At 39.8% G+C, this 21513-nt stretch overlaps 3 protein-coding genes across 10 annotated transcripts in view; 2 read left to right on the top strand and 1 right to left on the bottom strand.

Moving 5' to 3' along the window:
• Window positions 1-380: 380 nt before the first annotated feature.
• On the top strand, window positions 381-9155 carry tmem269 (transmembrane protein 269). 6 transcript variants are annotated; one of them, XM_086277000.1, is made up of 8 exons: window positions 415-460; window positions 1882-1933; window positions 2924-2973; window positions 4830-4977; window positions 5522-5619; window positions 6646-6789; window positions 6902-7102; window positions 7557-9155. In XM_086277000.1, the coding sequence occupies exons 4-8, from the start codon at window positions 4937-4939 to the stop codon at window positions 7664-7666; spliced, it is 594 nt and encodes a 197-aa protein (XP_086133126.1). In that variant the 5' UTR covers window positions 415-460; window positions 1882-1933; window positions 2924-2973; window positions 4830-4936; the 3' UTR covers window positions 7667-9155. The 6 variants fall into 6 exon arrangements, with proteins under 6 accessions (XP_086133122.1, XP_086133126.1, XP_086133121.1 ...); XM_086276999.1 differs by having other exon boundaries at window positions 430-659; XM_086276998.1 differs by having other exon boundaries at window positions 430-659; window positions 2924-3015.
• LOC147305671 (tyrosine-protein kinase STYK1) lies at window positions 7815-16019 on the bottom strand. Of its 2 annotated transcripts, none has more exons than XM_086276993.1 (10): window positions 15844-16019; window positions 15600-15683; window positions 15154-15297; window positions 14833-15006; window positions 14565-14746; window positions 14388-14471; window positions 13968-14185; window positions 13767-13807; window positions 13532-13628; window positions 7815-13028 (listed from the first exon to the last, which is right to left on the bottom strand). In XM_086276993.1, exons 2-10 carry the CDS (start codon window positions 15646-15648, stop codon window positions 12857-12859), a joined length of 1161 nt encoding a protein of 386 aa, XP_086133119.1. In that variant the 5' UTR covers window positions 15649-15683; window positions 15844-16019; the 3' UTR covers window positions 7815-12856. The 2 variants fall into 2 exon arrangements, with proteins under 2 accessions (XP_086133119.1, XP_086133117.1); XM_086276991.1 differs by having other exon boundaries at window positions 14833-15033; window positions 15844-16017.
• The window catches only part of magi3a (membrane associated guanylate kinase, WW and PDZ domain containing 3a), a 108029-nt gene continuing 101858 nt past the window's right edge, over window positions 15343-21513 (top strand). The window contains exon 1 of one of the 2 annotated variants that reach the window (XM_086276985.1): window positions 15343-18133. In XM_086276985.1, the coding sequence (XP_086133111.1) occupies window positions 17827-18133 (307 nt within the window). In that variant the 5' untranslated portion in view covers window positions 15343-17826. The remainder of the gene's footprint in view (window positions 18134-21513) is intronic. The other variant, XM_086276984.1, reaches the window with a different exon arrangement.

Genomic DNA, 21513 nt, shown 5'->3' with positions numbered 1-21513 from the left:
ATTTATTTTTCATTGTGACAGCTTAATGCCTCAGAAATGTTAAGTAATTGGGGCTTAAGAGGTTAATATGCAAACGTGTTGCAAACAGAAAAGCAGCCACTTAAAGTCATCAAACAAACAAAAATATTTAGATAATAAACAGTGTTGCATATTTGCTTCAATGATCCACAGCTTTGCGTCACTGAAATATTGATAGCCTTGTAATCACTGAGGTTTCCATATTGTTACATATTAACTTGTGTTCGCACGTCGTATTAGCATGCAAATAAATAAATAAATAATACATGTGTTTTTTCCTCAATGTCACTTCCACTTCAGCGGTAACCGTCAACAGAGTTGAGCAACATTATTTCAGAAAAATCCAGAAACAACAGGGGCGTCACTTCCGGTGGAATGTTCCAACGGATTTATCCTTGGACTTTAAAGGGACCCGCTGAAAAAGTGGCTGGGAAGTTGACAGGTAACCGGTTGTGTGATGACTGTGAAATTGAGGCCGTGGCAGCATTAAACTCAGGCGTTAAATTCATTTTCAAATTGATCTGCTGAAAAACAGAACAAAAATACATAACGAGGAAAAATAAGATTATAGGATCCCAGTGCGTGCGTTTCTCCATCCTTTGATTTGTATACACTAAGTAATCAGTGGAGCTCCTTCGAAGGTAAGATGTGACGCATTTTATATGAAATTTAGATGAAACAAGTACATTTTATACCAAGATTTTAGGCTCGCTGGGCTTTTGTCCAGCTGGTTGTGACGCAGTTGCACATCTTGCTTAAACCTCGATGCTGGGGGTGGGGACTCAAACACCTCTACACATTTAAGATCGGTGTGTATTTTATTCTCAAGTCGTCGGGGATGTGTTTGTTCTGAAGGATGGAGCTGTCTGACCCTGCAGAATCTGTCCGATTCTTAGGATAGAGCGCTGCGCATTAAGGTTTCCGCTGACCAGATGTGAAGGTCCTGTTAGGCTACGTTCACACTGCAGGCGAAAGCGCATCAAATCCGATTTTTTGACCCTATGCGACCCATATCCGATCATGCTATGACAGTGTGAACGGCGCAAATCCGATATTTTCAAATCCGATCTGGGTCACTTTCGTATGTGGTACTGAATCCGATACATATCCGATGTTTTAGAAAGCGACTGCTGTTTGAACGGTCATGTCGCATTAAATCCGCCTTTTACGTCACCGACACAAGACTGAAGCCAATTATCCGCGCCAGAGAAGCGCCCGAGAAGACATCGCGAACGCTTCCTGGCCATCCAGTGTAGATGTCAGTAAACATTTTATTTGTACTGTATAATCTGCAGATTCTGACAGAAATCTACAGCTATCCTTTGAAGCACCGCTCCTCTCTTAAACGGCAATAAGGATCATTATTAGGTTATTTACATTATTATGTAAATAACAAAATAACTTAAAGCAAAAATTGGGAAACGTGAAGACCGAAGTCTTTATATTAAGGGCCATCAGTCAAACAATACTGTTGCTCTGGGTCTAAACAGAGCGCGTTGTGTGTGACATCTTCTTTTGCGCATGCGGGCCGCTTTGAGCGTTCACACTAGAGAGCGTTTGCTGTCGCATTTTATTTGTAGTGTGAACGAGCAGACAAAAAAATCGGATTTGATCAAAAAATCGGAATTGAGCATTAAGACCTGCAGTGTGAACGTAGCCTTAGAACGAACAGACAGAAGGATTTAAGAAAGGGATATTGCATGGCTGTCATTTGTTTAGGATCTTTGGGATGTTTATGAAGATCGTTTCTAATCTCAATTCTCAAATAGTCCCAGTAGATCTGCAATTATAAATAAGGATGTATATATCCGGAACAGTACTGTATGTGTAATAAAAATACTCTTATTTTAATTTGTCTTTCAGTTGTTGCACTTTGAGCCAGACATGATCATGGTCCACCTGACGTCCTCCTCTGGTAGGTTCCCTTTCTCACTCTCTTCTCTTAATCTGGATTACCGTACACCTCAGCATGGGTGTCAGGGATGGAAGCTGAGGTGTACTGGCATCAAATTGGGCTGGAAAACAAATATGATGATGTTTGGACAGAAGTTTTATAAACATACACAGCACGACCAACACATTTTATAGGAGAAATTTCTTCTCGTGTTACAACTTCAGTATTATTATTGTTCATTATTGTATACTGACTATAATTTGTACATATACTAATTATAATGCTTACTTCAGCACCACACCATATTCAGTATGCCCAGTTAACCTTCGTTAACAGCTGTGCATCATTTATGCATTAATTGTAAATTCATCACCATATATTTTTTACTATATGTCAACATTTCAGAACACATTCAATCTAAAAAGTATATAGTTTAAATTGTCCAGTGCATTCACTTAAGATTATCGACCTTTGTGAATCGTGAGCTCTGAGTTTTCCTTGTTTTCCATTTGGTCTTTTTAGTTGTTACCAGGAAACATAGGGTATTACATAACAAAGGTCTTCCCGTCATGCTTTGCACTCATTAGGGGCAACCCAGAAATAGAGACCTGTTTGAAATTGACAGTGCATCTCTGGCTCTGGCTTTCTCCTCTTTTTATTAGTGACCAAGAGAGTGAATTGAGTGGTTAGATTAAAACTTGCCAGTAAAATCTTTTAGCTAGTTTAAGCTGCATGCGTGGTTCTCTAATGATGCTTAGGGTGACAAAAGTTAACCAACTGGATTATATGGGAAGCTTGGCAATTCCATGATTTCCCGATTTAATGCAGAATCTTATCTGCATTAACTGTTGTGCTTTGTTTTTCCTGTAAAAAAAGATTTAGATAGTAATTTAAATACCAAATTGCAATCTAGGCTAAAGTTCTGAATGAAAAGTAAAAAAGCATGCTGTCAAGTTAAAGTGCAAGTGATTGTTGGCTTTCTGTTGTGTCTCATACGCTGTTTTCTTTCAGATGAAGAGTCTCTTGAATTCGCCTGGCTTTGGAATCACAGGAAGTTCAGGGTGAAAAACACTTGAAGGGTTAAATATATTGAAGCTTTGCAGGTCATTATCTGTGCATATTGTCTTGGACAGCACTGTGACTTGTTTTAAAAATATATATAAAAAAAAAAAAAAAAAGCTCACAAAAGAGGAGGCAGATAGAAAAGAATTTATTTTTTTTTTTTAATTTGTGGGGCCAGTTTTTGTTTTTTGAGGGGGAGTTTTTGGGCTGGAGAGAAGCTGTGTCAGCAGTCATTCCACGTTGCTGACTGCAATAGTGAATGTAGTCTTAATACTGCAAGCTTGTTTTTCATAAAATGCAGTTTATTTCCAATTGTTGAACTGCAGGGGCTTATATTATCAATATTAATAGTGTATACATTGCTTTGAAACAGTATTTGAAACATCCTTCTGTCTTATATTTTTGTTTGTATTTTCTTTGAATGCTGTCTGAGCTTTAAATTTTAAATCCTGAATAAACAGGGAATGCTAATTTAAACTTGTTTATATTTGATAAAAAAAAGTTATTTAATTTCAAAATAAATCAGCTTTTTTTTTTTTTTTTTACAAACTTTGACATTGTTTAATGGTTGCAGCTGAACTAAACAGTCCCAGACCTGAAAACTATAAACACTGTTAAACTTGTTCCTTATTTTAACAGACCATATTTAAAGCCCTTATAAAATGGCTTAAAGGTCTGAGTACTGACTTGCTGTATCAAGCAAAATACAGGAAAAGATAAAGAACCATGTAATTGAATTACAACAATGAGAAACGTTATGTATAAATAGTGAATTTATACAGCATTTATATACTGCTTTCCTAGTCATCCAAACTGATAGAATCTGGTTATAAACTATTAATATTGACAATATAATGAAAAAACAAACCAACTAGGAAACTAGGTGGGTTGCAGGTTAATTTTAATGACAGAGTCCCCATTAAAGCCTGGGCTGCTGTGTTATTAATATTAATGTTAATTTAAGCTGTGTGAATGCTGCTGCCATGTCCTTGTGTAAGGTCAGTTTGTTTTGACCAGAGTTAACAGGCTAATTGATCTCTTGTTTGGTATGTGTCAACGCAGTAGGTCCAACTCACTCTCACTGTAGCCAAGGCTGTATGTAGTAGTCCCCTAAGTATCCATACTTGTTCCCCACACCAGTATTTGTGTGTGTTTGATCCATGATACGAGTTCACATTTGAGTTTTAACACTTACATTCATCCTGTTCAGATTTTGTATGCTATTGACTTATTTATTTTTCAAATACTATCTTTGATCTTAGAGGTTATTGCATGTGATTTTGGACAGCGTTTTGCTACAGTTAAACATGTGTAATATGTTTGATTCATTAGTATAAATGATAATATAACAAGCAGATAATGAGGCAGTCCTTAATGTTGCATGCGGTAGGCTGCACACACCTGACTTAATGTACAGTAACAAATGCATTGTAGTGATCTGAAAAGGGATGAATGTATCGTAAGGTTGGTCTCCAGCCAATAATCATGCATCTTGGTAAGTGCCATTTCTTTTACATAAGAGGAGGGAGTAATATTTTCCTTTAAAAAACAAAATTAAAAGACCTGCATTATGATTCCCATGAAAATTCTTTTCTTTCAAGTAATAGATGGTATACTTAAGGTTTAAGATTACATTTCAGAATTGTTACATTTTTTTCTTCTTGTGCTCGAACTAAAGTTTGTCTAAATCCCAAAATATGATTAGTAAACTATACCAATTCAGACACTTGCATCAACATGCCATCTGGTGTGGTCTTCTGTCAGTAGGGCTTTAGCTTTTGTTTTTCTAAAACCTCAGCAGAGATTATTGACCTAACACAGAAAAATACTAACTGCTGTTATCGTTTGGTCTCAGGTTTCTTTCAGTGCACCAAAAAACTCTTTCTGAGCGATCGGGCCACAGAACTTCAGATCAAGGAGTTTGCGCGTAAAAATGCAGCTAATGCACTGTCAGTTGCCAACATGGTCATGGGCATGGCCTCGATTCTCAGCAGCCTTAATGGGTGAGTAAATAAAGGAGTAATGGGTTTTACTTGTCAGCTGCTGGATGGGCGGAGTTTGTAAGGAGGAATCATTATGTGAATGAGTGTGGAAATGAATGATGTTGTGCATCAATAACCAAACTTTAGTCATTAAACACAACGCAATAAAATCAATCAAAATTTCACAAAACCCAGGAATAAATCAGAAAACACAACAGAAAAAATAAAAGTAGTATTTCAGAAGCTGAGCTATAATTTAGCAAACATATAAGTGTTTTCAATTATTGTTATTATTATTATTATTATTGTGGTTTTATTGTTTGTGTTTTCAAACAACAATGTTATTAACATCCTGTGTTTAGCCCATCAAGGAAAATCATAATATTTATAACAGATTACGAGCCGCTCTAGGTTTAGTTTAAAGGCACAGTTTGCTTTCCCAAAAATGGCAATTTTCTGTATATAAAAAAAGAGACTTTTCTAACATTGTCAGAACTTTTGAACTTGCAGACATTTAACCCTTTTTACTTAATTGTTCAACCTAACAATGACTGGCTTTGTTCAGGCACCATCACGCTGCGTGTTGGCTCGTTCTGATTGGCTACCTCCTGGATTTGGCAGATGGAGCAGTTGCCAGGCAACTCAATGCATGCTCTGCACTGGGTAAGTGGAGTGTTGTGGTCAATAGCACTTACCAAAGATACACTTCCACTGTGGTGTTGGCAGGGCTTGCTGCACAATCTTTTTGTCTGAGCTTTTTTAATTTGGCCACACAAAGAGATCCAGTAAAGGGAACCTTTGCAATTGAAAACTCTTCTTATGTTTCCAACAGAAGAGTCATGAATAATTTATGCAATGTTATTTGAGATTCATCAAGTTAACTTCTTTCAAGTTATTTCTGTGCTCTAGACAAGACAAGATGAATGCATATTTAAATACTTGCATATTTACGCTTTAAGGACTATATTTGTGGCTTGTTTACAAAAGAGCCCAATGCCTCATAGTAAAAGGGAAAGTATAAATAGCTTTGACATTGCTTCCAGTCTGCAAATTCCTAATTTCTGAGATCCCAAAATAGTTTTCAGTTGCATCACAATACATTGTTGGCTGCACATTGCACATTGCAGGGGGCTTTGTGTCTCAACAAGCCTTTTCTGCATGACTTTGCAGGTGGGTGTTGTTGTGCCCCCCACGTATTTTGTCAAATGAACAATAACTTTCTGATTAAGCAGCCTAATTCCACGGGATCATGGCCCAATTGTCTATTTTATCCTGTTGCTTTGGGTTCTAGGCATATCTGAAATTGCTAAAATTGTTGACCCTGGACTGTGGAATTCCACCTCGTTCATCTGTGCCGTGGCCTGAATCACCTCATCCTCATCCGCTGAAAACATGCTATGTGCTCCTGAGGGATAAAGAGATAAGGCAGTGGAGAATGTTGTTTATAGAATGCCTGCCTGTTGGGCTGACACTGACATTTCCACTTGAGAAATTTTTGCACATTCACCGCACGGCTGTCACATGACATGGCACTGGCAAAGATCAGTGCTGAAGAGACATAATACATCTACTGTGGCTTTCACGATTAATGTGCTATGCTAATAGAAGCAGTGTGACACAAGCCTTTCTAAAGCTTATTAGTACAGCTATCAGCAGCAAACATGCCAAACCTTCCTTTTTCATGTTCAGGTGCAAAGCTAGATGATTTTGCTGATTTCACGACCTTTGGGATTGCGACGTCATTGCTCCTGAGAACATCTGATCTGCTCGACAACATCCTGTGCATGTGTTACGTCCTTTCTGTCTTTGTCCGCCTCTGTTTCTTCTCCAGTGGTAAGTTTAAAAAAATGTAGTCTTATTTAACACTGTCATTTTCAATTTAGTCTTTAATTTCAATCATCACTTTGCAAAGTAAGGACATAGTTTGTGTTGTTTTTCCTCATAGGCATCCCTTTCATGTATCGTGGCCTGCCCTGTATTTACTCGTCGGCCATCTTGGCAAGTGCCTCTTTGCTGTCGGGGGGAAACATGGCATTGCTCCGAGTCATTGCAGTTGCCATGATCCTCTTCATGATCAGCCAGAACTTTTACCCTCATGACAGAGTGCTGGAGTCGCAGGCCTGGAAGAAAGTAGTCTACGCTGGAGGTAAAGTAATTTTTAAGAATCTGAAAATCTTAACCGGAACTGCCAAAACCTATAAATGTTTTTACTGTTATTTACTTATTTATTCTTAATGAGGTTTGAGCCTCTTACTGCATGTGTTTATGAATTCTAAACTTAACCACAAGGAAACATTTATTTAACTTATCCCAGTCCAAATGTAAATTTAAATCGCTTTGTGCCAAAATTTGAATTTAAATTCATTGAAGCTGCTTTTTGGAAAAAATGTCCTGGCTGTTCCACATTCAAATGTTTTTGTGCTGTGATAAAGATGGAATGCTGGCTAATCAGTCCATTCTGCAGATCAAAGCATCTAGTAAACACCTCGATATTAATAAGAAGTGTTGGGGGAAAAAAACATTATTGAAGCCCAGATAATGAGTGCAACACCTTCATTTCGTGCAGACATTCAGTTTCTTTTTTGTGTTTTTATTCTCAGGAATCATCATGTTGTTCTGCTCTTCCTTCCCTCCTGCGTGTATGTACTACCTGCTGTGGTCTGTCTCCTACATTTTGTTCCCAACATCCCTATGGAGCAGTAAAGTGTAAAAGGGATGCTGGCACGCTTAAAAACACTCCCAAACAGGTTTACCTCAGCCCGTCCAGGTGAACCAAGGCTTACAGATTACTGCTGCGTCTTACTGCTGTGGAGGATTCAAGCTAATTCATGCATCACATGCATGCACTCTGCTTAATGTTTTTATTTTGTTTTGTTTTTTTTAGATGACACCTCTGAGGGAACCTAAAATCAGTAAGAATGATTAGCAAGGCATTTTATGTTACTGGTGAGGATTAACCTTCATCCTGTCATCTATTAAACCCCCTTCTTCAGTATTAATCCAATCTTGGTCAGTATTGGGAGCACATGGCAGCAAGCACATCTACAGTATGATTCTAAATATTATTTTAAAAAATATATATATTTCCAATATTTTCTTACTTCTAACTTGTTGTGGTTTATCTCAAATGACTTAATAATATTTATTTCATAGTGTTGAGTGTAGTTAAAGAAATGGCTACTGAAATAGTAACAATTATGTAGGTATGTGCTCTAATCCATGAATCAAAAGTAATATCTCATTGAGATTCAGAATTTCATGCCCTCTCTGCATCTATACTTTAAAACAAAGTCATTTTAATTCATCCAGTAGACCCATTTTGATTGAAATTATATTTTTTAACGTTTGTTTTTTGGATTGAGATCATTACCGTTTACGGAGAGGTCTTAAATCCAGTGATAAAGGAAAATATAATTATTTAATATGATTGTAGTGTCCTTCACAATTTTGATTTGCTGTTTGAATATATGTTTTAAATAACTTACTGACCAGTACTCTTGTAAGTTAGGGGCTTTTATTTAAGCTTCAAGACTATATGATGCAATAGATTCCCTTATTTCATCAATGTGTGATTATTTTTTTATTGGGTTATTATATGCATTTGCCTCTGTTTTAAGAGGCATTATGGTTTAAATAGTAAGTAAATCCACACTGGACTGTAATGATGTGATGAATTAGTGATGTCACAACAGGTGTCTTTAGAACATCTTATGTGGCATAAGGAGTCAAGTTGAAATACTAAATCCCCAGCAGTTTTCTGCCTCATGTAGTGTGAATTTACCCTTAGAGAGGCTTCCAAACCTTTCCTGCCATCTAGTGGGTAAAATTACTGCACGTTCTGCTTCAACTTAAAGATAAGATAATGTCAGAGTCAGTGCTGAGTTTGATCGCAAGCATAGTGCAGCAGACATTAAACCCGAAGAGGCTGGTGGAGGAAATAATGTGTGTGATGATATTGGCCAGTATATATCTGATCTGAGACAAATCACTTGTTTTGTAGATCTTATTTAGTAAGAACGCATTTTTGAAATCTCTCATTGTGTTTCACAGTGGGTGTTAGTGCCTCTCTGCATTGTGAGTAACAAATGATTATGATTGTTAGGTTTTTCTCTGCATGTATTATTGTAAGGTCTACCTTACAATATAAAGGTGACTGTTGTTGTGATTTGTATAAATAAAATTGAATTGAAATGAGAAGATTATATAGTTTTGTACCAATTTGTTCAGAAGCCCGATGAAATGTGAGCACAGAGTAACAGTTGAATGTGTCTGTTTTCAGGCCTAAAGATAGCAGGGCAGGCAACAAATCATAATTTACACAAATTATGATTTGTTGCCCGCCCTTTAAAAAACCATCATCCTTGAGCTCACACTCAGAGGTGTATGAAATCACTCGCAGTTTAGGTTCAGTGATTTTAGTTACTTTAATCAGTCTTCTGTAAGCCACAGCTTTTTGGAACTTAAGTTATCCCTATTATTCTGCCTTAAAGAGCTATTTGAAGCAATGATAATCAAGTGGAGCACAATTTTACAACACAAGATCTTTGTTAAGAAATAAAAAAACAAAAACAAATGTAAGACCACCCCTCCTCCGAACGACCAGGTCCTGTGTCTCACTACAGCTGAGGTGAGGAAAACTCTACGCAGAGTCAATCCACGTAAAGCTGCTGGACCAGACAACATCCCAGGCAGAGTGCTCAGAGAATGTGCTGATCAGCTGGCAAATGTTCTCACCGACATCTTCAACATCTCTCTGAGCAGTGCCGTTGTCCCCACGTGCTTCAAGGCCACCACCATCGTCCCCGTGCCCAAGAAGTCTTCTGTGTCCTGTCTCAATGACTACCGCCCTATCGCACTTACACCCACCATCATGAAGTGCTTCGAACGGCTCGTCATGAGGCACATCAAGACCCTGCTGCCCCCCTCACTGGACCCAATGCAATTTGCATACCGCCATAACCGCTCAACAGACGACGCCATCTCCACTGCACTCCATCTTGCCCTGACACACTTGGACAAGAAGGACTCACATGTCCGAATGCTGTACATAGATTTCAGCTCAGCATTTAACACGATCATCCCCCAACAACTGATCGGAAAGCTGAGCCTGTTAGGCCTGAACACCTCCCTCTGCAACTGGATCCTGGACTTTCTGACCGGAAGGCCTCAGTCAGTACGGATCGGGAACTGCACCTCCAGCACCACCACACTGAGCACTGGGGCCCCACAAGGCTGTGTGCTCAGTCCTCTGCTGTTCACACTGCTGACTCATGACTGTGTAGCAACACACAGTTCAAATCACATCATTAAATTCGCTGATGACACGACCGTGGTGGGTCTCATTAGCAAGAACGACGAGTCAGCGTACAGAGAGGAAGTGCAGAGACTAACGGACTGGTGTAAGGACAACAACCTGTCTCTGAATGTTGACAAGACAAAAGAGATGGTTGTTGACTTTAGGAGGACACGAGGCGACCACTCACCGCTGAGCATCAACGGCTCCTCTGTGGAGATCGTTGACAGCACCAAATTCCTGGGCGTACATCTGGAGAAGGACCTCGGCTGGTCCCTCAACACCAGCTCCCTGCACAAGAAAGCCCAACAGCGTCTCTTCTTTCTGAGAAGACTGAGAAAGGCCCGGCTTCCACCACCGATCCTGACCACCTTCTATAGAGGAACTATTGAGAGCATCCTGAGCGGTTGCATCACTGTCTGGTTTGGGAGCTGTGCCATATCAGACCGCAAGACCCTACAGCGGATAGTGGGAACAGCAGAGAAGATCATCGGGGTCTCTCTACCCTCTATTGAGGACATCTACACCACACGCTGCATTCGCAAAGCCACCAGCATTGTGGCTGATCGGACACACCCCTCTCACACACTCTTTACACTCCTGCCATCTGGAAAAAGGTACCGAAGCATTCGGGCACGCACATCCAGACTGTGCAACAGCTTTTTTCCACAAGCCATCCGTCTCCTCAGCAAAAAGGGACTGACTGATAAACACGCACACACACACATACACTAACATTATCACTCAGCTTAACTCAAATACCTCAAAACATTGAGACTGGACTGACTAACCAACACAAAGCGCAAACACACTGACCTACACCACCAAACCATCGCACACACCAACCTGTAAATGCTCTTTTGCACAATATTATTACTAGATATATTATATATTATTATTTTTTTTGCACTAACTTGTCTTGTAGCACCTTGGTTCCTGGAGGAACGTTGTTTCGCCTCACTGTGTATTTTTAAACTGTATATGGTTGAAGTGACAATAAAGTTGAACTTGAACTTGAACTAATGTCTTCTGATTCAGTTATGATTTAAAATCACTGTAGTTCATTCTCGACATGGTTTACGATAACCAGTGTTACGATTAAAATCGACAGTGAACTGAGCGCAGATGTACTTGTCATTCATTGGTGGATTCAGCTTTTCTGTTTGGGTGTTTCTGGTTTTGAAACTGTAAAGTCACAGTAATTAATGTCTGCATGCCAAGAGCATTATAGATACAAAAACTGTACTTTGCCCAAAGATAGTGGAAAAGTTCTCAAGTATTACTAAAATCTGTGCTTTTAGATCTGTACAATTTGACCACAAGGCTGTATTAATAAAAAAAATAATACTTGGAATTATTGTCTTGATTCATTATATTTTTACTGAACTGGAAATGTTAGAACTCCTGTAGTCACTTTTACCATGTCGGATTGCTATCAACGTCTCAACTAAACCCATACACGGTTATTAATAAATTGTGATTGATCTCTAATGTGAATGTTACTGACATATTTACCATACACTCACTGGACAATTTACCCTTTTGCCTTCAGAGTTCTTAATGACATAGATTCAGCAAGGTGCCGGAAACATTCCTCAGAGATTCTGGTCAATATTGATATGATGGCATCACACAGTTGCTGCAGATTTTCTGGCTGCACATGTATGATGCTAGTCTTCTGGGCCATCACGTCCCCAAAGGTGTTCTACTGGTTTTAGAGTTAGTGGCCACTGGGGGCCACTAGAATACAGAGAACTCATTGTCAAGTTCAAAAACAACATTTTTGAGATGACTTGAAGTTTTCAGCATTGCAGGCATTAGGAGACAAGCACAATGTAGTCATAGAGGGATTGACATGGTTAGCAACAATACTCAGGTGGCCTTTAAATGATGCTCAGCTGGTACTAAGGAGCCAAAAGTGTTTCAAGAAAATACGCCCGACACCATTACATCACCAGCAGGCTATCGAGGTGATACAAGACAGGATGGATCCACACTTTAGAGGGTTTTTTTTTTACTAACTTCTGACCCTACCATTTAAATTTTGTAGCAAAATCTGACACTTATCAAACAGGCAACAGTTTTCCATCTTTTGTTGTACACTTTTGGAGAGACTGTGTGAAATGTAGCCTCAGTTTCCTGAGCTGACAGGAGTGGCACCTGGTGTGATCTTCTGCTGCTACAGCTCATTCACTCCAGGGTTTGGTGTATTGTGCCTTCACAGCATACCTTGGCTGTGCTAGTTTATTTGAGTTACTGCTGTTTTCTTATCATCTCAAAGCAACCTGTCCTCTGGCCTTTGTCATCAGTAAGGCATTTTCACCCCCACTGGGTATCTTTATTTTTCTAGTAAAATAGTAAAATCCTAGTAAAACACTCAAACCAGCTCATCTGGCAATCATATCATGTTTAAAGTCAAAATGTGATAGTTTCTTCTGATTCTTCTTCTGGTCTGAATTTCAGAAAGACTTTTCACTATTTCTTATATACCTACATTTAATGAGTTGCTACCATGTGATTAGCTGATTCAATAACTGCATCAACCAGCACCTGTTGTTTTGCCCCCAACAACAAGTATACCCGAGAAAGTGGCGGATGAGCGTAGGTCTATTCGATCAGTCCTGCCATTCTCTTATATTCAGTTATGTCAATGACCTCAGAAATACAAATCGGTGTTGTATCAGCAATGTGCAGCGAGGACTCAAACAGCTTGATGATGGCTGAAAATGCTGGTCGCTCTTTGAAGCTCCACATCCAACAGTACTTCATCAGGTCATACCTAAATACATATGGAGACATTTAGAATTCATCTGCGTTTCATCTGTTTCACAAGCAAATCAGTATCACTGTCATGGCTGCTTATCATATGAAGCTAACCAATCACAATCCTGGATAGCCTGTCACAAAGACTTTTAAAGTTAGAGGTAAACACTGAGCAAACACTGAGTGAATTAGTGAGCTTTAGAGGTGCTGGTTCTTAGACAAGCCTGATAGCTTCTTGCAGCAGTTTTATATTAAACATGAAAAGACGAGTGTCAATCTTGTCATCTGAATTATTATCAAATCTGCAAACTGCATCTTTAACTCATCCTCATTGCAGGGACTTTAAATCTTAATGCAGTTTTTGTGAGTTTGAACTGACTTTGACTTTGACTATACTGTACTTAATGCATGTATATATATATATATATATATATATATATATATATATACACACACACTCCATACAGATTTGTTCATACGTCCCTGTCTATTGCTTGCTTTTAGGTGAATTACACGTACAAAAGTCCACCGCAGTTCTTTGGTCTCTTCATTCGATAAGACGCCTGCAGCTTTGGAAGCACTGTTGAAGGCTTCAGCTCAGGGTATGGAGGGGATCCTGAGGTATGGGAAAAAAGCATTTTTTATTAGCTCTGTAATGTTGTTAATGGTTTGATTGTAGTAATTAGTAGATTTGGATTAAGATAAGATAGAAATGTACTATAAAACTTTGGCAGATAAGATGACAGTACTTTACCTAAAGTGATCAGTTCATATAGTAGGATTCCAAATGACCACCTGGTGTGCGGGGAGAACAAAACAAAACACTGTGACTCATAGAAACATGATTTTTAAAGCATGTAATGCACATACAAGAGCAAAGACAAAAAATGTGAATAATAAAAAATATATATCGTGTGTCTTTGTTTTGTTTCCTTAGCCATAACTCTGCCCTTACACGTCGCTTCTGTCGATACTGAGCAGCATCATAATCCGCTCTGGAGCCTGCCATTTCAATGGCACCTTTGCTGCCCTTTGTCTAATTGCTGAATCCATTTTGCGTCCTTCAAATGCCACGCCCAGGCCAGATACTCGAGCCGAGAGGCCTGGGCCAATTAAGATGTTTCTGGCAGCAACATCACCATGCACCAGCCTGTGCTCTGACATCAGGTAATCCTGGAGGAGGATCCAATTACAGCTAAACATGTCAATCTTTTTGTTGCAACAGTTATTCAAGATTCAAGATAAACAACACTTTCCAGCATCTTGGGGGGAAGAAATGGCAGAATGTCATCTGCTGTAGGGCGTGACATCTAAAATGAACTCGTTTTATTCCAGTTGTGTGTTGGGAATAATTGGTCTAAAAAAAGTGACTCACCAGGCCAGCTGCAATCTGTTTTGCCACCAGAAACACTGACCTCTCAGAGAAGTTTTGCGAGGGATCTGCAGTGCTTAAATTGTTCTGGAGTTAAAAATAAGTCCTTGTCATTGCAATACATTGAATAATTGAAGATTGCCTTTGCCACTGAATAGGTAGAAGGTTTGGATCACTTACATTTCTAAGTGTCCAGAGGAAGTGAAGGAGATTCCCTGGGTTGTAGGCATCTAAAACCAGGTACATGGGTAGACGTTTGGTGTGACAGTGCAGCATCTGCACCACATTTTCATGTTTACACACTGAAGCACAGAAGAGGAGCCACTCAACAAATTCTTTAGCTTCAGGCTTGCCAGAGGCATCTGTATGGGATTAAATTAATAGAATAAAAACTGGACAAGCTTAACTCCAGTGATGACCCTTGCTTTATATCAGATTTATACAGTACCTCGAAGGCACTTAACCACCACGACAGAAGAGGCTCCACCTTTCTTCTTCAGCAGACCTTTACAAATGGGGCCATAGCAACCAGTCTGCCAAAACTCTAGTCCCTCAAGAACACACTCTTCTGGGATTTCCCAGGGATCTAAAGCTGCCGGGACCTTTGGAGGACCTACAGAAGCTGTAGACAGGGATACAATCTGCTGGCCTGATACAAGGGCAAATATAAGTAAATAAGCACTTGGCATTACTATGAGACACTCAAACAGAAATATGTTAGATTTCACGCTGTTTTAATGAATTGACATATAGTTATTGCAGCTCCTACCATTTTTAAAATGAGGTGAAGTCCTGTGTCGTCGTTCTTTATTTTTACATAGAGTATAAAAAATGAGAGCCACCACTAACACCGTGCTCAGAGCCAACAGGGAAGGGATTATAATGAGGGCAAGTGTGCCTGATGACTCTTCATCTACAAAACAAGTTAAAGAAGCAGGTTCAGAACATTTCAAAGTACATGCTGTTGCTTTCACCATTTCACAATTACTTTTTCACACAGGGGCAGGTCGTTTGTCATAGCTTTTTCCCCCTTGAGAAATTACACCATCATCTAAAAACTGCATTTTGTATTTACCCCGGTAATCTTTGTCTTTGTGACAAACATGCAACAAACTAAGAAATCAGGAAGGGGTCAAATGCTCTAGCTGTCGTGTATACAAGGCAAATGAACTTCCAGCTAATAGCAATGCAATCATTATCATGTTTAAAACTTACAGGATGGACAGAGAGAGGTGTCATTGCTACATTTTGTGTCCACGTCCATTAGGAGCAGGTCGCATTTCTCAAATGTGGGAGAATCTGCAGACCGTATCAACAAAAGCAATTCAAGGGTTGCCAGTCGAGAATTTTATTCCGGTGTTGAGTAAAACTAATTAACTTTGAAGTCATTTGAAAATGAAAAAAACAAAACAAAAAACGAGCAACGCACAGTCTAAATGTTAAAAATTAGTCTTCCTACCTGACACCAGAGGCTCTATTGTGCGGGTGAACAAACATTTACAGACCTTATAATATAAAAATTAACAGCAGTGGGGAAAAAAGAGAAAAGAAATCATAATAACACAGCTGTTATCAGCGGCTTTTCAGAATACAGGCTCGGCACTGTGAGGGCGCTGACCGGAGAGTGGCGCTGGAAAGTTGACTGACTGTTAATTATTAGCAAAGCAACAGAAACGATAACATTAACAGGAGTCATGCTCACACTTAATGCAACCAAAACAGGTTAGTCACAAAACTGTGATGAACACACACACACATCTCACAAGAAATGTGTCTCTGCTTCATCAGACAAAATATGAAAGACAAAGTAGATAACAGGTACGGGCGTTAAGAAAAAGGGGTAAACCAGGTAAAAAAAAAATTTAATTAGTGAGCTTAAATAAAATGTATATTTAAATGCGCTAACGCCGATGTTTATTTACTATATTCATATATAATTAATCGCATCGGATGTGTAAGATTAGTTAAAATCTAATAGTTTTACAAGTGAATGTTGCCAGCTGGCGCTTTGGATGACATGCCAGCCTCAGTCTGTTGGCAACCACAAGAGGGCAGACTTGCACAAAAAATCAACAACCACTACTACAATTAACCGACACACAACCTTCCTAGTTCCAGATCTCCAAACGCATTTCACGGACCTAAAGCAACCATGTAAAATTCAGGAATCACTCAGAAGCTGTTGCACTTTGCAATAGGAATACAAAGAAATTTGGAGAAAAAAATCCAAACCGCAGACCAAAGGTCATACACAGAGATAGGTTACCCATCTCTGGCTATCTGCAAGCATGTTCTACGTGAAAATACGCGTCCCCAAGGGGGAACTCCGCCTTGCAACGGACTGAAAACACTCACAGAACTCCCACCCTTTGCCATTCACCATTGGCGTAATATACGCGCTTTGGGAACGCCTCCCACATCTCCGATTGGACAGAACTGCCTGCCGTCATAAAAGCAACACGGAAAACGATTAAAAAAAGTTATGGAGCGAAGCCTAATCGGATCACGTCTGTTGCATGCTGCTGCATAGTTTTCAGAATAAAAAAAATCAGCTGTGCTTCTGGAAAAAACAGGAGAGAGCGCATAGCGCGCGACGAGGCGCAACGAGCAGAGTTTCGGTGTTTTGAAAGGATCAGATAACCGATAACCGCTGAGTTCGGGGGAGGACCAGGTGTGTTTTCCCGTTTCTAAGGACTGCCTTGTTGATGTCACCATGGAGGAGTGCTGGCGAGTAGGACAGGTGCGCAGGGTGAAGTTGCCTCAGTGGGTTCGCATGAGGAACTGTCAGTGACAGAGGACTTTTTCAGCAGCTGATGAACCTCGTATAAACCCATTTTTTTTTCACGTTTTCCTGTATTTTATTTTATTTTATTTTTTAAATAAACTATTTCCGTCAGTGTTGTCAAATGTGCTGGCGTTTCCTGAAGTCCAGAGTGGGATATATGCTATTTTCCCCACGCTTTTCTGACAGGCACTGGTGCGCGCAAACTGCTGGACTCGCCGGTTCCGTCCTGCTCTGTAACACATATCGGGGTGTAACAGTGCGGGGGAGGCTACTGTTGGTTATTAACCGCACATTGCTGTGAACTGGGGTGTGGGATCGAGACGCCCCAGCATCAGAATCAGCACTTTCCGCTTCAATGCGACACTGACGCAGCTGGTCTCACATTCCAGTCGCGGACAGGTGATGCTCGGATAAGTCAATGGAAGGATATTTGATTCTCAGGAGCAGCTGAGCAAAAAACAACAAGCAAACAAACAAACAAAAAACCAAGAGTTGTTTTCCTCGAGATGGAATACACCACAAGGCAGCAGCATCATTAACTTCTCTAATCGGCAATGATTTTTCCGTGCGTCATTGCGTCTTAGGTTTTGAAGCGGTTGTTGCTTTGAAGGACAATCGTTCTTGGACTTCCCTATAGGTTTTCAACATCTACCAACAATGTCCAAGACACTGAAAAAGAAGAAGCACTGGTCAAGTAAAGTGCAGGAGTGCACCGTCTCGTGGGGAGGTTCCGGGGAGCTGGTCACTGTAGCGGAGGTGCGAGGTGGCGCTGAGCTGGGAGAGTTCCCCTATCTTGGACACATAGTGTCGGAGGCGTTGGTGTGTCACGCCGGGAGGCTTCCCAGCATTGGGGACGTTCTGCTGGAGGTTAATGGCACTCCCGTGAGCGGACTCACAAACCGAGACACGCTGGCTGTCATCCGCCACTTTCGGGAGCCAGTCCGCCTGAAGACTGTGAAACCAGGTGTGTGTCCAATGTTATTTTAAATCACTATGACATCCTTACATACGAAAATAAACCTGACACGTGTTTTTTAAAATAATTCCCCCCTGAAAATGAGAACCTGAAAATAAGAACTGTGGACTGGTGTGACTGAGATGAGGAGGTAGCCTGTGTTAAAGTGTGTGCGTGTGTGCGTTTGGTTTATATTTGGAAGCAGACTTGCAGGTCAGCCTTGTATTTTCAGTTGGCCTAAGCATATCTAAATTGTCAATCAGCATACTTCACATTCTTTCATTCATTCATGTGGTGACTCATATTTACACAACCCCTTTACTGGAGTAAAATCCTGCCAGACAGCATTTGTAAAGGGCATGCTGTGTTTCACCATGCTTCCTCATCTTCTCCACATCTGCATGGTTCAAAGATAAGACACGAACCCCCATTAAGGTCACAGGCCTCTGCATGAACTCGCATAATACACATAATCTTCATTTTATCACTGCACAAGTGTCACATCTACACTTGTGAGCTTGTGTGTTCCACATTAAGAGACTCATAATTCAATGCATGAAGGTAAATATACACTGTTATTCAAATATTTGATATATTATGTTCAGTAGATCTGCTCATAGTGCACTTATTGGCTCTGTCTTTGTTGTTATCTTACTTACTAGCGGTAGTTTATAATTCTTCCTGTCCTGCACATACATGCTTAATCAATGCCACTGTATTATATGTGTAAAAACATACCGGATACAAACTAGCCAACTGAAGGAGTGTAAATGGAGGCATAATAGTGGCAAGGGATTTGTTAATGGTTACCTTGCCCTGTTAGACTATGTCATTTCGCTTGCATTATAAAGGTGAGAATGAGTCTAATTGGATCAATTACACACATGCACCTACTTTAGTTGCCAGAATGCTGCACACACACTTGACTATATTTACTTTGTAGTTGGTTTCTATTACAATACATAAGTATCAATTCTAATATTCTTGGATGTACTGGTGAGATATATATATATATATATATATATATATATATATATATATATATATATATATATATATATATATATATATATATATATATATATATTGCATTAGGTCAGTTCTCAACACCTACACTGTTGCAAACATTTCTTATTGACCTTGTGTTACGTAATGCATTTTAAGTGATGTTCAAGCTGCACTTGCTCATAGGCTGCTTACCATCAGTTCCTCTGTTCCCCATGGGACCTCACTGTGTGTTTAGATCTGTCCCCTCATCCATGATTAATTCATGCATCATCCATTATTGATGGCCGCTGCCTGCCAGGATGACTAGTGGCTGATGACCAGATCATATGTTAGCCGACTGGCATTCTTGTAAACTTGCATTCTCACGAGATTGCAAAGTTAGGAGAGGAGACATGCAAGTACAGAGCTGTGGATCTTGTGGTTGTTTAGGTTAGGTTTTGTCCCCTTCAGTGAAAAAAATGTTATAGTACATTATTGCATGTTTACCTTGTGCTTGCAGAGCAAACAGTAAAAGAAGTTAGAAAAGGAATAATTTTTCAGGTGTCTACCTGATGGAAATTTTCCATCTTTTCTTGTTGCCTAGTTTGTCTTCACCTTATCTTCACCCCACAGCCGATTATGGCTTATCGCTACACTTTGCTATTTCCCATCACCTCTCATATTTTACCATATCTAATCTTTTATGTTCATTCTCACTTTTGCCTTGATACTTTTTTCCTAATCTTCTTGCATCTATGCGCTCCTCTTCCTACTACTAATTTAACAATCTTGCATTGCCCTTCTACTGGATCATATTAAATGGTAAATGGCCTGTATTTATATAGCGCTTTACTAGTCCCTAAGGACCCCAAAGCCCTTCACACATCCAGTCATCCACCCATTCACACACTGGTGATGGCAAGCCACATTGTAGCCACAGCCACCCTGGGGCGCACTGACAGAGGCGAGGCTGCCGGACACTGACCACCACCAGTAGGCAACGGGTGAAGTGTCTTGCCCAAGGACACAACGACCGAGACTGTCCAAGCCGGGGCTCGAACAGGCAACCTTCCAATTACAAGACGAAGTCCCAACTCCAAATATTAATGTTACCTTTCTGCCACGACAGTTTTGCAGCTTTAAAATCAAATAACATTTTTGTTTTTTCATCAAAGCTGAGAGTTGTTGATGTTTCGCCTCTGCCATCAAGACAGAAAACAGAAGTTTGTCTCTAGTGGTCCTCTGGCTCCTGCCCAGCCAATGCACTCAATATGCAGCTCCCATCCTGAGAGCTGAGCAAGGCAGTAACCTTGAGGGGACGATTGAGAGTAGAAAGGTAGTGACGGCCGTTACCTGTCGCAGTTTAGAGACCTGTGAGTGGGCAGGTCATTGATTAATGCTGTAAACAGACATAGATCTGCTTGTTTTTGCCTCATGGAGCTTAATGGATGGGCCATTTACCTCCCAGGTCCTGAAGCACCTTAGTTACAAATCAGGTCTGTAACTGAAGTTGTTAAAAAAAATAAATAAAAAAAAAAGGCTCTTGGAAAATTTTCTGTCTCTCTTTTTTTTTTTTAAAGTCTCACAGATGGATAATGATGATGATAAGACCAATGTTCACTTTTTACAGTGTCATGAAATTCTGTCTAAGGAAAGCACGTGGAAACCTTTCTGGAGGCGAGATTTAGATTGTCACATTTCAAAGTGCTAATTGTTTTCTCAGTTAACACATTTCTCTTTTAGACTTAGAAAGTCTTGTGATAAATGTGGTGTTAAAATGTACCCGCATATAAGTAATGCAAGTATAACATTACAATAAAGCGGGGGATGATTCTGCTGGACCTTTTACTTAAGGTGTTAATAAAAGTGACATTTTCTTTAAAGGAAACAGAAATGAAGTCTTTTATTTTTCTTAATTTTGAATATTTTTCCTTGTTCATACAACAGATGAATTAAGCTTCAGCTAGGTATCTTGAGATGCCACATGAGCCTTTTTATTGCAGAGAAGCGTTTTTTAAAAATTTCTTCATGTAAATCAAAAACACCGGCGATCTAGTCTGTTTGTTTGTCTGTGTGGGTGTGTGTGTCGGGGTGGGTGTGTGTGGGTTGGGAGGAAGGAAGTATTCAAAATATGTAATTCAGTGCAAACACACTCCACTTAATAATACAGGAGTGGTGATGTCAAATGAGCTTCCTCACGCTTGCCTATCCAAAGCACCTCGGGTATCTTGCTTGAGGATTTGAACAATAAAGTCCTTTTTAATGCATGTAACCCCCATTTTAACTAATGAGCCAAAAAAGAATCCTGAAGACATTGCCATGAGCAATCCTGTAACAATAAACTTCAATAATAAAGTAGGAGATAATTTCAGTGGATTTTATTCCACCTGTTAGGCCTTTTT

The sequence above is a fragment of the Aulonocara sp. 'chitande type north' Nkhata Bay genome, linkage group LG20 (genome assembly GCF_057382095.1).
Source record: "Aulonocara sp. 'chitande type north' Nkhata Bay isolate Kocher_YH1m ecotype deep benthic linkage group LG20, A_spYH_male_GT1.1, whole genome shotgun sequence".
In the NCBI taxonomy this organism is placed as follows: Eukaryota; Metazoa; Chordata; class Actinopteri; order Cichliformes; family Cichlidae; genus Aulonocara; species Aulonocara sp. 'chitande type north' Nkhata Bay.
Note: the sequence above shows the minus strand (reverse complement) of the source record. Positions and strands in the feature narration are given on the sequence as shown.

Excerpts from the sequence above, each read along its gene's own strand:
- tmem269 (XM_086276995.1), top strand. The coding sequence starts at position 1,903 with ATGATCATGGTCCACCTGACGTCCTCCTCTG. Across the intron at positions 1,934-4,829 it reads CCACCTGACGTCCTCCTCTG|GTTTCTTTCAGTGCACCAAA; the intron begins GTAGGTTCCCTT and ends GTTTGGTCTCAG. Across the intron at positions 5,620-6,645 it reads CAATGCATGCTCTGCACTGG|GTGCAAAGCTAGATGATTTT; the intron begins GTAAGTGGAGTG and ends TTTCATGTTCAG.
- LOC147305671 (XM_086276991.1), bottom strand. The coding sequence starts at position 15,648 with ATGGACGTGGACACAAAATGTAGCAATGACACCTCTCTCTGTCCATCC. Across the intron at positions 15,298-15,599 it reads CACCTCTCTCTGTCCATCCT|ATGAAGAGTCATCAGGCACA; the intron begins GTAAGTTTTAAA and ends CTTGTTTTGTAG. Across the intron at positions 15,034-15,153 it reads TTCACCTCATTTTAAAAATG|GCCAGCAGATTGTATCCCTG; the intron begins GTAGGAGCTGCA and ends CCCTTGTATCAG.